Below are 16,093 nucleotides of genomic sequence, written 5' to 3' on the forward strand. Positions count from 1 at the left end.
GATGGTTGTCCTTCAAGGAACATATTTTGAATTAGACAAATAATTCCGGTATTTCGTACATCTTGAGAGTGATAAAATGTATCAAGATTTTAAACTCGTGTTTTGGTACGCTGGTGTAAAAAGAGATATATCCAAATATATAAACTGTCAAAAGGTGAAAAGTGAACATAAGCGATGAGCTGGATTGTTACAATTCTATGGAATTTTATGTGTTGAACTGGGATTATATATTAATTGGTTTTATAGTGAGCATGCCTCTAACTAAGGCGAGTAACGATATATACATAGGTTACTGTGGATGACATACACTTTTTGGCAAAGGTGCATTATGTGTGTTATGTTCTCAAATGAAGCGTTCTGGTAAAGGTGTTAGGGTCAAATTCTAATTGAGAGGAGGCTATTTCTATGAGGGAATAATACCCTCAACTTTTCCAGTTTAATAAGTTGTGAGGCCATAATTTCTTTAAGGAATATGATGCGAAAAGAATTTCGCGCATTTTACGTATACTTGTACTTTTGTTTTGTATTTGTCATCTTAATTTGATTATCTTGTTTTGTTGTGTTGAAAGTGTGCCATTGTTATGTTAGTTTTCATAGTTATGGGTAATGTTAGTTATGTTGGTTTATGAAGGGCGCTCTTGTGTGGTTTTTGTACAAGTTATGAAGACGTAACTTCTTTTTAGACAATAGTCTGTAACACTTTGTTTGTTTATGATTCGGGTTTTTACAATTTTAAATATATTATTAAACTATTTTAGACTTGATTAAATAATATTTTTATGTTTAAGTAATATTTTTTGGGTCAAGTTTTATATAATGTATTCCATGCCCTAATCCTAATCTTTGTTCTTTTTAATTATATTAATTTTATTTCTACTGTTTGAAATTACCCGAATTATTATTAAAATCAATCAAAACTAGCCCTTTGTCATTAGAAAAAAATATATATTACTAGACTCTCTATGAATTTGACTCAATTCTTACCACTTTGCTCGTTGTAGTTGTAGGTTTGAGATTTTGTTATTTGACTTACCACCTGAAAATTAAGCAACCTGATAGGGCGACCAACCATAATTTCAATAATGAAACATAAGTGGATCAAGTGGCATTATTGCATTGGGTTTAATAAGCTGTTACTTTGAGCAAAAATTTCATAAGTTATAATAAATATCACAATAATGATAAATCTGTGTTTAGTACATGACTTTTTTAATAGGTTTTTGGCTGAGTTAAGTTTTTTGGTTGATCAAATATCAAAATATGTGTTTAGTTAATAAATTTCAAGTTCATTTATGGTTTTGGGTTTTTTATACTTGTTTTCAAATAAATTATATTTTAAAATTTACCAAGCATTCTTTTTTTTGTTTGATTTTTTTTTTTGAATTTAATAAGCATTTCTATTTGTATGAAAATGAACTTAAATAAACAATTTAGGAGTGCTTGGTTTATGGCTTTTTCTTAGCTCATTGGTTGATTTTTGGCTTGTTGTTAGTCGGACAATAAAAAATAGCATTTGATAAATAATTTTTAAGCCGGGTGAAAAATTATTTTTTAAGTCAAAATAAAAAGCAACTCTTATTAGTTTTTTTGGTTGACTTTTGATTTATTGACACACTTTTTCTCTAATAAACAATCAATAATTAATACCTAAATTAACCAAATATTTCTATAAACAAATTACTTTTTCAATTAATAACCAACAAAAACGGCCAACACTTTCATTTCGTTAAACAAACTAACAACCAATATCCAATTGTCAAAAACCCCTCATTGTTAACTCGTCAAACTAACGTTCGCGAAGAGATACCAAAACCCCAAAACTTCTCCGTTTTATCTCACTCCTCCAATTCTCCCAAACGCCGCCCTCCGTCATCTTCTTCAACCACTCTCTCGACTCTCGTGATCTTCTCCATCAAGAATGGAGAATCCTGCTGATGATGCTGCGAAATCCATCGCTAACATGTCTATGGATTCTTCTAACCTTAGCGTGCTTCCAGAATCTGAAACTCTCAGTAAAAAGTACGCTTTTGATCCCATTTCTTACTTTTTGTTCTGTCATTTTTCAAATGCGTTGTTTCATTGTTTTTGTTTTCTTAAATGTAGTGCGTTAAAGAAGCAGTTGAAGAATAAGCAAAGAGAAGAAGAACGGCGTAAAAAGGAGGAAGAGAAAGCCAAAAAACAGGTATTTTGTTAATTTTTTAGTTGGAAATTTCAAGATTATTACTGGTAATGTTATTATCTTTAACTAATTTAGTATGCAAATTAGGTTTTCTAATGAATTTTGATGTAATATATATGCTTTGGAACTTAGTCGAATAATTCAAAAGCTCAAAAGTTTATCGCAAGTAGCGTCTTTGATGTTATTATGATTGCGTACATGCGACGCAATCCCTAACCTTGCTTAGTGTGAGCAACCTTATGTATGTTTGGATGTAAGAAATAGTAGGAAATGAAGGGGCTGAAAATGAAGGGGTGGCTTCTCTTAATTTGGACACCCAAATGCGTGGGAGGTGAAGTGGAGGAAATAAGATAGGATTGCAGAACACCTTCATATTTTGTATAAAATAAATCCTTCCAACAATTGAAAGATTTGGAAGGAAAATAAGATAATCCTTCCTTCCCTTTTTCTTTCTAAAATGTTGTCCAAGCACAATCTTAGTTTTTTTTTTTTAATTTAAGTGAACTGGTTTATTTAAGTAAACAATTAGCTAGAAGAACAATGCTCAATTGCTCATGGTGTGATTTTTTATGTTGTTTATATGTAGGCTGCAATGCCGAGCTCGCATGGCCAGAAGTCTCAAGCTGCGGATGATGAGGATATGGACCCGACTGTATGTAAATTAAATCATTTCCGCTATTTTTAAAAATTAGGTTATGGTTGAAGATATAAGATTGCTTTATTGCTTTGGTTGAATTATTTTTTTTTCTGTCTGTGTGTGTTTGCAGCAATATTTTGAGAATAGGATGAAATCCCTGGCGGTGCAGAAGGCTGCTGGAATTAATCCTTACCCGCATAAGTTCTTCGTTACATTGAGTATAACAGAGTATATCGAAAAGTATGGTGTTTTAAACAATGGCGATCATCTTGAGGATGTGCAAGTATCGTTAGCTGGTTGGGAAAAAGCTATTTTAAAGGTTTTTAGGGTCCCTTTGAAGGTTTGGTGATAGACATGTTGTTAACGTATGTTCCTTTTGTCTTTTAAGGGAGGGTTATGAGCAAGCGTGCATCATCTTCGAAGCTTTTCTTTTATGATTTGCATGGCGGTGGTGCTAAAGTTCAAGTGATGGCAGATGCTAGGTAATTGATCTTCATTAATATTCGGTAGTTAACTCTTGCGCTCATTTGTAATGAGTCATGGGTCATATTGATTTATGAGGCCTTGTACTGTTTTTTTAATTGTAGTAAATATAAGTGTAACCTTGCTTGATGACAGCCAACCTGTATAAAGACAGAGCATGCTCTTTTTAATTTTGTTTTACAATGGTGATGTTTACTGTGCAGGACTTCTGAGCTAGATGAAGCTGAGTTTTCCAAGTTCCATGATTCTGTTAAACGTGGTGACATTATTGGTGTAACTGGATTCCCAGGTTTGTGTTTTGGGACATTTGATTCTAGTAGAATTTCCCGGACAATTTGAATTTGAAAAGTGTTGTTTCTTAATCAAGTGATTGTGTGAGGGTGGATGACGGTGATGGTGAGGGATATTTGAATATAGCTGGACACTATTGAATACTAGAAATCTGAGCTGGTTTGTCTCTTTTGTATGGCATTGTTTTAAACTTGTTATTGCATTTTTAATGAGTTTCTCAGTAATACGGATTAAGTGTTTAATCTTGAGGTTTTTCGAAACTATTTGGTCAAGGAACTATGTATCTTTAAGTTTCACATTCTCGACTTCTGTAAAGGAAACATTTAAAGTCGACTATGAGTTATCTAGAGATATTGATGTGGTCTGCTGTTCTGCAAAAGTTCACTGTTTATTTAGAGTTGCTGTGTTGCATCGAAGAATCCTCAATCTTGCAAACCGTTCTTCATATATTGATGTTTATTCTTATCTAGGTAAAACTAAGAGAGGGGAACTAAGTATTTTTCCCAAGTTGTTTGTGGTATTATCACATTGCCTCCATATGATGCCAAAACAGAAGGCTGCTCCTGCTTCAGTGAATGCCAATGTGAAGGTGAATGAATTTTCTTTGCAGACCTTTTTCTGGTGTTAAGCTGTATTGATTTGCTATTCTTTGTCAGACCACTGAGGTGTGGGTCCCGGGAAGCACAAGGAATCCTGAGTTGTACATTTTGAAGGATCAGGTATCAGATTATTATGAAATGGAATTCTTGATGTTCTCTATTTTTACTTCATCCTATGATAATAAATTTATCCTCATTATGGGTTCATTTCTCTTTAGTAGCTATCTGCATGTTCCTTGTCTTACATTCCTTTTGCGTGGACAAATTAATTGGCAATTATGATACAAAATCTTGGATGTGGTTTGGAATCATGGTTCCCGTTACGGTAGCAAAATCACTTTTGTGGTAAATGTAAATGATTTTTGCAGTTACTGCGATTTAATATTACAATCATTGTAATCTTAAAAATTTTACGGTACGGCTGCGGTAACTTCAAAAACCTTTACGGTATGGTCACAATTCTGTGATTCGACAGTTTGCACTACGGCGACAACCATTTTACTTTTAGAAAGTCAATATTCATAGCTGGGGTGACCTTCTATGTTAAGTGGGATTCAGGATGTCCTGCTAGTTGTGGGTTGTACCCCATGGGTATTATGATCTGCTCTTCTCATCTCTTTATTTTTTTTATTTTTGATAACCTGGGTATCTGGCCAGCTTTTGCGCACCAACTACTCCTAAGGGATTGTTGCGGGAAAACCTGTGGTATTCCTAAGCGGACTCAAATCTATGACCTCTAGGATATAATCCCATTGCTCTACAAGGTCGGCTACCCCCGGTTATAGTTTCTATCATCATGTTGTTGTCATGTCTGGGCTTACTGTTATGACATTGTTCTATACGTTTTACTTTTTGTTGCTTGAGCCATTGTTGGTTTCCTTTCTTTTTTTAGGAAACCCGCTATCGCCAGCGCTACTTGGATTTGATGTTGAATGGTGAGGTCAGAGAAATATTCAAGACCCGATCAAAAGTTATCTCATATATAAGGAGGTTTCTTGACAATCTGGGTTTCTTAGAGGTATCTTTCCCTTATCAGCTGAAAATTTGTGCTGTTCTTTTGTGTAAGAAGTAGAAACTTCTGTAACTTATGTTATGTTCTGGTCTAGTATGAAATTGGTCAAAATGTCCTCTTCTCCTTGTTCATAGTGAATGAATAATATGATGGGAGTAATGATAGCTTTCAGTTCTTTGACCCTCATTGTGTCACATGTTATAATGAGATCATCGACTACATCTTATATGATATCCCAACTGGTCATTCCCAGTATTTACATTAAAACGCAGGATGCTGGTATTATTACATGCCTGTTGCTTAATTAAAACTGGCATCAAAATATCTATCAACAAGGTTTGGTCACTTTCTCTAAGAAATGTAACAACACTCTCTAGTAATTTGTTATTTTGCTTGTTTGTGCCTGCAATTGTTTTCGTAATAGTGGTCTGGGTAAAATTCAATTACTTGGTTTTGGATTTGTTGTTCACTCTTCACAATAGAGTGAGTGCAAAACTTCCCCTGCTCACAAGCTTTTGTTGTGCCAATGTCCTACTAACTTGATTTTTGGCACTAAAAATGGGGTTGGTGAAAAGGTAATGTAGGAATATTGGATGCCTAAGAACTGGTTAATATTCTAGAGAGAGACTGTATGGAATATGCACACTGCATGGAATGTGTAGCTTTACAGATACCTTTTTTTGTCCTCCTTAATAAGTTTTGGCCTTTCAGGGGTGTAGGATGTTATAGGATCTAGAATGAATATGAGAACAAGGATGGATTATTCTTATCAAAGGCAGGACAACTAGTTCTTTCTATTGTAGACTGGCCAATGGCAGTTAGGAAATGTAGGGAATAGGATGCTGTAAATAATGTGGTAAAGGATGGTAAATAGGTTTTAGTGAAGAAATGGGTTGCCTTTTGCTAAATAGAAAATCATGGTTCTTCCATATAGCCCATTGGCGAGTGAAGTATTAATAAGTCTCTCAAGTGAGTCAAGTTTTTCTTTTTCTTATGACACGGAGTATCTCTATAATCTATCCGTTTGTTTGGAAATCACGTTTTTCATGATTTATAGTAGTGATCCTAACTTAGGTGGATTGATACCTGTTAACTAGTGAATTATGATTACTATTATTACACTTTTAACTCTTCTCTTCCAACACACACACACACAACCACCTTGCCAAAGCTTTAAACCCAACAATGTGGGGTCGGTTAGTCATCCCTAGAAAATTGATTCAAAAATACTAGTGAATCTGAGATTTGATAAAAAAAAATCGTTAGTTTTTTTTCCATAGAAAATTTTGAATCTAGATGATTCGTCCTTTTTTTTGAGGATCCATCTCTCCATGATTTATAATCTATCCTTTTTTATAATTTTCCAGGTTGAGACACCAATGATGAACATGATTCCTGGAGGTGCAGCGGCGCGTCCATTCGTTACCCATCACAATGACCTAAACATGAAGCTGTACATGCGTATTGCACCTGAACTTTATCTGAAGGAGCTAGTTGTTGGTGGATTAGATCGTGTCTATGAAATCGGAAAGCAATTTAGGAATGAGGGTATTGACCTTACACATAACCCTGAGTTCACCACTTGTGAGTTTTATATGGCTTTTGCAGATTACAATGACATAATGGAGCTGACTGAGAAGATGTTAAGTGGTAAGCATCTCTTAGTGAGACTTTCGACTAGAATTGTTTTATTTTATTGTCCTAACAACCTATGTTCCAATAGGGATGGTAAAGGAATTGATTGGTGGCTATGTCATCAAGTATCATGCAAATGGCTTAGATAAGGAGCCAATTGAAATTGATTTTACTCCACCTTTCAGGTTTTTGCTCTGTTTGTGTATTTTTTATTACTTGTACAGTTAGTGTGTTTATGTATTGAGGACCCTTGATATGGCATACTGAAATAATTTGCCAAGATCGATACGATGCTAAGAACTTAGATGAACGATGCAAACAACAAAGAATAAATAAAACGTTTGATAATGTAAACTTGCAAAAAGACACAAAGATTTAAGGAGGTTCACCCAAAGATGATTACGTCCTCCGTCGTGTGTAGTTTCTGTTTATATTATATTAATGGAGTATAAAATACTCTTACAAATGAAGTATTACAATTGTGTAAGAGATAAAAAAGATTATGTGTTTGGCTTAGGGATTGTGTTTTTGTTGTATCTTGATATGTGAATGAGAGCTCTCTATTTATAGGAGAGATTACACTAAGTAACATTAAGTACATTAAAGCTATGAATAAATGATAATGAAACAGCCCCAAGTACTTGAAGAGTCAAAAACAACATCCTAGCAGTATCAGAGACTTCGCTCTACCAAATCAGGGGCTTGCTCGATCGAGCGGTTTGGTCGAGCGGGCTACAGGAAGTTTTTGGTTGCATTCTGTCTGCTCGCTCGACCCATCCTGGAGCTCGCTCGGTCGAGCGGCACTTCAAAGGGCTTCTGACAGTATTGCTCGACTTGCATAGTAGAGCATCTTGAATTAAACCTTTGCACTTCTTCATTAAGTCCCATAAGTCCCATGAATAACTCGCACTTCATTATCTCATTAATCCGTACTTTTAATCACCATCATAAATCATAATCATCAAGACTCAACTTAATACACCCACGTTAACACACTCATGGGATTCCATCCCAAGAGTCACACATGAATGCACACATCAATTGTGCACTCAAGTCACACCATTCATAACACATACAGTGATATTTATTGATTCCTGAAATTGCAGGAGAATTGACATGCTAGAAGAATTAGAGAAAATAGCTAACCTTTCTATACCAAAAGACTTGGCTAGCGAAGAAGCTAACAAGTATTTGATAGATGCTTGTGCTAAATATGATGTGAAATGCCCCGCTCCACAGACAACAACCCGCTTGTTGGACAAAGTGAGTTTCTGTTTTTTTATAATTTTACTTCATAGTAGAGCACTCGCTTTGCATACATCTCACCTCCAAACCCTATCTGCACGAGCCACTTGGCATTGGGGTAGATGCATGTTGTTAGTCCATTATATATGTCTTTGGGTTTTTCATTTTGCGAGAAAATACCTTTCGTCAAGTTGTAATTTCAAAGGTGTATCAATCTACATGTTTTTAGGGATTTCTTCTGTCTTTTCTTTCTTTGATTCTATGTGGGTTAAAGGTGTGAACATTGATTCCCCTTGTGTACCCTCACTCGTCCGCCTCAACTCTCCAGTCTAGCCTGATTTCCTCATACTTGTTAAAACTTGTTCTGCTTTTGAACTGTTTGCAGCTGGTGGGGCACTTTTTGGAGGAAACTTGTGTTAATCCTTGCTTCATTATAAACCATCCAGAAATAATGAGTCCTTTAGCCAAGTGGCACAGATCAAAGCCTGGCTTGACTGAGCGTTTTGAGTTATTTGTGAACAAGCATGAGGTACGCTGCTAATCTAAACTTTTTAAAAGGTTTCTACTGATAGCTATTTTTACTCATCGATTCATCTAAATTTATTGTGATTAACTCATCAGGTATGCAATGCGTACACTGAATTAAATGATCCTGTGGTACAGCGTCAGCGATTTGCGGAACAGCTAAAGGTGCTGATAGCTTGTACTTTCACTGAATGTTTTCAGCATCTGAATTGCTGAGGCTACAGTTTAAAAATATCTTTTATTTTTCAGGATCGACAATCAGGTGATGATGAAGCAATGGCTTTGGATGAGACATTTTGTACTGCTCTTGAGTATGGGCTGCCCCCAACAGGTGGTTGGGGATTAGGTATTGATCGGTTTGCAATGTTGCTAACCGATTCCCAAAATATAAAGGTTCGATTCTTGTTCTTTCTTAGTATGTGCGTATTGATTTTTGCATTTGAGCATGAAAGTGCTGGATTGAAAATTATCATTAATTGTGAACTTTTTATATATCGAGGATGTTGTCGATAGGTTTGGTGGTAATGTTTTGAGGCTTGATTTCATGTGTGCTTATGTTTTAACAGGAAGTCTTACTCTTCCCTGCCATGAAGCCGCAGGATGATACCTCTTCTGCTAAAGGTACTGAATATTCATACCATGAACAATTTGTACCCATTTTTACTATATACTTTGTAGTTTGTGGATTCTAGTCAATCATCATTTCTCTGAGAGATAGTGGGGAAATAATATTTTATACTTTTAGTTTACTAGAGTTTTGACATGAGACCCTTGTCAAATTTTGGTATAGAAATACACAATTTCACCAGTTCATTTTAATTGTCATGCTTGTAATTTGCTGAGGAGTGGTTTTGTGCTTTGTGATTGACATGCATTGTTAAATAAAATAGGGTTTTACTTAGGAATCACCAATCTATAGCTTGATGTAAATTTTTTTACTTGAATTTTCTTGTCCATGTCTCTAATTAGTAGTATGGGTTTTTCCATCGTTTCTACCATTTACAGCTTAAATAGGGTATTTCGTGAAGTAGTAGTCTGTTCTTTGTAGATATGTGCATAGATTTCAAAACTATGTAAGAGGGTATATTATCATAGATTGACTGGATGCTGTTATCTTGTATGTGAACCGGTTAGTCACAATAGCATGTGTAAATTGACTTGAAGATAGAGATTTGTTATTAATAAGTGGAAGTGTGTAGTCAGTCGGGATAGTAATTAGAAAATCTCCGTTCCAAAATTAAGAAAATCACTAGTATTTAGTCTCGTTTGTCGGCATTGATCTCATGTGGGTCTCGAGTCTCGACAATTGAGATAGATATGATTCTGACCTAAAATTGTGTTAAAATCCAGTTTCGTCTCTGTAGTTTTCTAACATTTCTGACATTTGCTCTCTTGATCCCGTAAAGTTTGCTTACCATTCAAAACACAAAAACAGATGAAACATGCCTCTATTCGTATAACCATATACCATGGCATTGTATTTTTCAAACGATGTAACCATATATTATTACTCAATTGTGCAATTACGACTGTTTAGTATTTAGAAACAGCCGAGGGAGTACATAATATTTTAAAATCATGTTCAGGTTTTGGATTGTATTTGTGTTTTGTACCGTTTTACTTATCAGACATTTGCGTGCACAACCTGTGGCGCTCAATCCAAAGTCTCGATAACATAAACAGCTTAATACAATGCTTATCTATGAAAAAGGATCTGATTGTGGCAGTTGAATCTTTTCACTAGCTGACTGCTTCTATTCCAAAAATGAAAACTGCTAATTATTTTTTTCTTGTATCTGGACATTTGCAGCTGCAGCATAAGAATTCTGGTGTCGTACGAGACTACGAGTAAATGGCGAAATGCTTTGTGATTAATTCAGACAGCTTGATTCTTCCCTAAATTATAGTCAATACAAGTCCAATTTTGTTACTTTCTGGAATAGTGAATCAGTTTGTTGTAACAGAATCCACTATGGAGTATTAACTGCATATTTTTTGCGATTTACATAAAATATTATGTTTACCTTTGTCCTGGAAAGTGGAAATGTTAGCAATTTATGCATAGATTCATTAGAACTGCAGGTGCTTCATATTGATTGACGCTGGACCATTTTACAGGGGTCTTGTTTTGTAATTGGCTTTTCCACTAACTTTTTAATTGACTCTTGGATTGTCGTCTTTTGTTTCTAGTTGGTTAATAGCCAAAAAAGTTGTTTGGTTTGGCTTGTTGACCCAAGTAATTCATTTTGAGTATCCGTTTCCCTCCTTTTCCTGCTAGGGTTAGAAATCTTGTATTTTCTATATCCATACGATTGAGTCTTTGGGTTTTTGAAATAGTGCCAAAAGAAGTGTTTTGAATCATTGCTATTTGACTCGGACTTGTACTAATAAAATCTAAGTATTCTGAATTGTTTGTTGACACGAACAAAGTCAAAGGATGGCTACATATCAACAAAATTTTGAAGAAAACTCTAAAGATCCCCTGGATCGAGCTAAAGCGCTCGACCTAGTTGAGGTGCATAAAGTGCCAATTTTGAAGTTTGGTAGCATTTTGCATTTAGAATTTAACTCACTAAATGTGCTAGGTGATTCAACTTGGTTGAGCGAACCACAGTTAGCCAAATTTCCAATTTTTGCAATGCAAGTTGGGGCTCAAAGTGTGTTAGGAAGCTCCATTTGGTAAAGCAACGTGTAGTGAAGTCAAGAGAAAATTTGAAAAGCTTAAGCTAAAAAAAAAAATAATAATTAAAAAATAAATTAAGTTTTTAAAAAATTTCGAAAGTAAGCGTGAAAATCCCAAACCAGTGGTTTGGAGTTGTTCGCAGTTAGTAACTGCGAACAACTATTTTGTCCTGTTTAGTTGTTCGCAGTTACTAACTGCGAACAGACCTGCTGCACAAATACGCAAATCAGTTACTTTTTTTTTATTTTTCCCATTTCTCAAAACCCTACCTTACACACACGACATTTTCTCCCTCTAAAATCATTGATTCAATCCATCAATTCTTGCATTCCCCTTTCAATTTAGCACTTCAAAATTAGTATGGGATACTCTAGCTTGCTCAAAGGTAAACTTGTTTGTGTTTTTTTGTTGTATATGTAGTTTTTTAGGGTTATAATCAAATTTGCTTATTTTTTCAAATGTAGGTTACTAGTTATTAAATCAAGACTATTCTTAATTATCCATAAGTATTGAAGGTAATTTTTAATTGTTTTTATAGCTTTATGTTGTTTTTTGAAGTAATGTTGAATTAGTTAAATTCAATGTTGATAAAATTATTAGAAATGTTGAAGTTGATGTTGGTATTAGAAATATTATTTATGAACTTATGAATTGATTTATTATTTCAATTTTCTATGTATGAACTTAGTTACATTATGGATTTTAATAATTTTTAGACCAAAAAAGATTACAATCAAATGAATATAATGTACTTGGATGGGCATGAAGTTGATGATGATATTGATTTTCTTTGTATTAATGTAGAAAATGACATCATTTCGCATGACTATAGTATGTTTTTGGAATGGTTGCATTCGAGAAAGTAGTGGCAAAGTTCATTATGTTGGGGTAAGATGTAAGTTGTTTGCTTGCAATTCGAACATGGGTTTGAATCACTTTAAACGTTTTATATGTTCTAAGATTGGATTGGACCTACTAGAAGTACTGTAAATATAAGCTTTAAATATACATGAGTGGAGAATTGCTTGCCTTTCTTGTTGAGGATGATGAGGCTATAGATGCTATGTGGGAGCATTCAAAGTTCACCCAAATTCCCTCTTTGGAGTTATACGTAGAAGAAGTACCATTAGGGAATGTAGTTGCTTCTAATCCTACTCCTATGCTATGCCTATATCAGGAAACTCCTAATCCTTTCGTACCTTCCACATCTTGTACTTTTTCACAACCCCCTACGAATCAAGTTCCAATTGATTCAATTGTTAACTTACGAGAAACTGCTGAGATGGGACCTTGGGATGATGGAAATGAGAGTAATGAGCTCATTGACGATCCTTCTGAGGACGACGTGGATGTCGATGAGGATGCGTTAGCAAATGACATGACCCTAGGCAACATTCCTATAATCATTCCTCCAACACTTTATGCCCTCTGTCCACCTTTAGACGAGTATGAAGAGGACAACTCATGGAGTACTTGGGCTTGTGATACCACATACACCGAAGACGGAGAGTTTGAGAAGGGTATGATGTTTGATAGCAAGGAAGCGTTGTTGTAAGCTATCAGAGTGTATCATATTCGCAGAAATGTGGAGTACAGAACGAAGACCTCAAACCAAACTATCCTTACCTTGAAGTGCAAGCGGGGTTGTTCATGGAGACTTAGGGCTACGTTTGATTCTTATTTATCTTCATGGCGTATTGTTACCTATAAGGGTAAGCATGGTTCTTGTGTATTGGGTAGTGACACTATTTCGGTTGGACTCATTCACCTGACATCTTCTGTCATTAACAATGTCATTAGAAATTGTGTTGCTAAAGACTCATCCATTAAGGTATCTGTCGTACGGCAAATGGTTAGAGATCGTTTTGGTGTGGATGTGAATTATAAACGAGCGTGGTGTGCAAAGCAACAAGCCTTGTTGTCCATTTACGGAACCTGGGAAGGTTCTTAGTCACCCCTTCCACGCTTTTTAGAAGCTTTGCAACATTCCAACCCAGGGTTAGTAGAGGATATGTTATATTATACAAAATTACATAATATTAATATTAACTAAAGTTACTGCGAACACAGTAGTAGAGGAGATGTATCCAGCAGCTCCAAGACCCCTAGATTCTAGTGTCTTGACTATGCAGCATGAGCACAGGAGTACTCCTCTTTGGGATGCCCAGATTAGGTTTACGATAGTTGTGATTTGTATTTTACTAATGCTAACATACAAGTTACTTATTTATATGTCAATATTCATAGGTGTCCAATGCAGAAACGCTAGGCATTAGGCATCCAGATTCCGTTCAATGGGTGATCGATGATAGGATCATCCCGTACTTAGAGCAAACAAGGTTATACGACTTTCACCTCGTTGCATACGGCAGAGTTAACTGTGCCATTATCACAGCACTGGTCGAGAGATGGCGTCAGGAGATGCATACATTTTATCTCCCTCTAGGTGAGGCTACCATCACATTGCTTGATGTAGCCTTACTAACGCGACATCCCATTGAGGGACGTTCCGTGTGTACAGCCGGACGTCACCTATCAGGCTGGCGTGACATGGTGCATCGCATATTGGGGGAGCGCCCTCCACAGGAATTGATCAGGGGGAGCGGTTTGCGCTGCACGTGGTTAGTTCAGACCTTCTTGGATCTCCCCGAAGATGCTGATGAAGGCACCATTTCGAGGTACGCCAAGGCGTACCTCTTATACTTGATAGGAGCTGTGTTGTTTGCCGATAAAACAAACAACCAAATACAGCTCCTTTATTTAACTTTACTTGACGACCCGTGGGAGCGCATCGCCGAGTATAGGAAGGGCTTCGTAGCCCTTGGATACCTGTATAGGAGGCTATGTGGTGCTGCCCAAAAGAACGTCAAGGAGATTGTGGGGCCAATAGTCATATTACAGGTAATAAAATTAACATTTAACTCTAATCCAGTGTAGTCAATTACATACTAATTACATTTCTAATGTTCAGCTGTGGGCGTGGGAGCATATTCTTATCGGCCAACCTTACAGAACCGTTGCTCGTGGTGATACTGCTCCTCCAGCACAACCCCCACGAGATGTTGCGTACAGTTCAAGGTGGAATTTTGCACAACGGACGCGCAAGCACACCGGCACCGGTCTCGGATTCTACTGAGATCAGTTAGACCTGCTACGACCCAACCAGGTAAATATTTCAGTACTCATTAACATTAGTACAATTTAATTAACATATCACTTACATTTTCATGACATGTATTTTAGTTTTTGTGAGACCCATACCTTGCGGAAGCCTACGCAGCTGTACCCGAACACTCGGGGATTCATTCAGGTGCGTGGAGGGCTTCAGTGCCACTCATATGCTTTCACATTGTCGAAATACATCTATCAGAGCGTGTACTGCGCCAATATGGGTTGGTACAGGGCATTACACCGCCTTGTGATACCGAACCCCAGCTGCACCAGATTTTGCGCAAAAATCAGGGTGTGGCAAACTGGATGGACATCAACTAGCGTCACATCGCTCGTTGGGATGGTAGACTGGAGCTGCTGGCACAAGGTGCGCCGATCGATGTTCATGGCGCACCTACTACACTAGACTACATGCCGTGGTTCATCTCCATGACGCGCCGATGGATGACACCACGTGCCATCTTCGCAGCAGCACATTACGCACCTGCTGCGCCTACGATGACCCAATTTGTAAGTCTTCATTTGCATTTATATGATTAAGTTATCGATTAAATAATATAATGTTACATTAACTAAATATTAATTGCAGGCACAAGGTGTGGCAGCAGTGATGCGGTACAGCCACGAGGAGCCGATGAGGGAGATTGTGCATGGCATGCTTGTCGGCTCGCAGTTCCAGCACTTCATACCGAAAGTCGCTGCAGAGTCCTTACCGACTACCGCCCATACGCACGTCTCATCTCTTGCTTATGACTGTCATTTGGAGGAGATGAACCATTCATACCCCGTTGACGTTGCGGGGACCTCGCAGGCTGGGCCATCATAGCCATCATAGTACCAGTCCCCTCCACTGCCAAAGCGACACCCGAACGCCTCTTACTATCGTAGGAGGCGTAGGAGACCAACTCAGTTGGATAGGGTAGATGAGGGTCGTGAGCGTTAACGTTTAACTTTTGTGTATTTGGATCGACTATATATATATATATATATATATATATATATATATATATATATATATTTGTTGAGTTGTATATTTCAAACATTTGTATAGATTTTGTTGTATATATATGTTTAATTACTTTATCATAGCCTTCAAGCTTTGACTTACGAATGATCGGAATTCTAGCGATGAATCATGTTGCCTGAAATATACATTGACTTGTAATTACTTATTCTACTGTCTCTAATGCAAATACAAAAAATAACAACTCAAAAATTAAGGAAAAAAAAAAATATATTAAACAGCAGTTAATAACTGCGAACTGCTCCAAACCACAGGTTTGAGATTTTCATGCTTACTTTTGAAATTTTCATGAACCTTAGTTTATTTTGTTATTTTTTTTTCACTTATACTTTTCAAATTTTCAAGTCAAGGCTCCTTTTCAAGTCAAGGCTCCTTTTCTCTAGCTACGCTGGACTTTTAATCTTGAGTCTTAAGAGTTTTAGGAGAGCCGTGAATGCACGAAAAGGTGGTTGATTTAGGTTTATTTTCACCTGAGAATCAATCCTTGTCTTAGTTGAAGCATGTATCGCTCTCTCCATGTAAGGTCTTGGTTTGGATTCCTACTACCCTTGCCAACCTTATATTCAGAAATGAAGAAGCGACAATCAGTGCTTAATTGCTCGTGTTTTT

The 16,093-nt window shown here is 36.6% G+C and overlaps 1 protein-coding gene across 1 annotated transcript; it reads left to right on the forward strand.

Moving 5' to 3' along the window:
* The first annotated feature begins 1,780 nt into the window (after nt 1-1,780).
* LOC130825625 (lysine--tRNA ligase-like) lies at nt 1,781-10,684 on the forward strand. Its single transcript, XM_057690945.1, has 17 exons — nt 1,781-2,019; nt 2,104-2,182; nt 2,766-2,831; nt 2,947-3,112; nt 3,205-3,298; nt 3,503-3,588; nt 4,061-4,179; nt 4,247-4,309; nt 5,082-5,207; nt 6,569-6,851; nt 6,925-7,021; nt 7,943-8,099; nt 8,467-8,610; nt 8,703-8,771; nt 8,856-8,999; nt 9,173-9,227; nt 10,417-10,684. The coding sequence occupies exons 1-17, from the start codon at nt 1,919-1,921 to the stop codon at nt 10,425-10,427; spliced, it is 1,860 nt and encodes a 619-aa protein (XP_057546928.1). The 5' UTR covers nt 1,781-1,918; the 3' UTR covers nt 10,428-10,684.
* The last annotated feature ends 5,409 nt before the right edge of the window (nt 10,685-16,093 follow it).

Source organism: Amaranthus tricolor, chromosome 10 (genome assembly GCF_026212465.1).
Source record: "Amaranthus tricolor cultivar Red isolate AtriRed21 chromosome 10, ASM2621246v1, whole genome shotgun sequence".
Classification (NCBI taxonomy): domain Eukaryota; kingdom Viridiplantae; phylum Streptophyta; class Magnoliopsida; order Caryophyllales; family Amaranthaceae; genus Amaranthus; species Amaranthus tricolor.

What these genes read in the sequence shown, in the direction of transcription:
- LOC130825625 (XM_057690945.1), top strand. Translation starts at nt 1,919, where the DNA reads ATGGAGAATCCTGCTGATGATGCTGCGAAATCCATCGCTAACATGTCT. An exon ending in ATGAGGATATGGACCCGACT is followed by an intron (nt 2,832 to 2,946) that starts GTATGTAAATTA and finishes GTGTGTTTGCAG; the next exon opens with CAATATTTTGAGAATAGGAT. An exon ending in GATTTGCGGAACAGCTAAAG is followed by an intron (nt 8,772 to 8,855) that starts GTGCTGATAGCT and finishes TTTATTTTTCAG; the next exon opens with GATCGACAATCAGGTGATGA.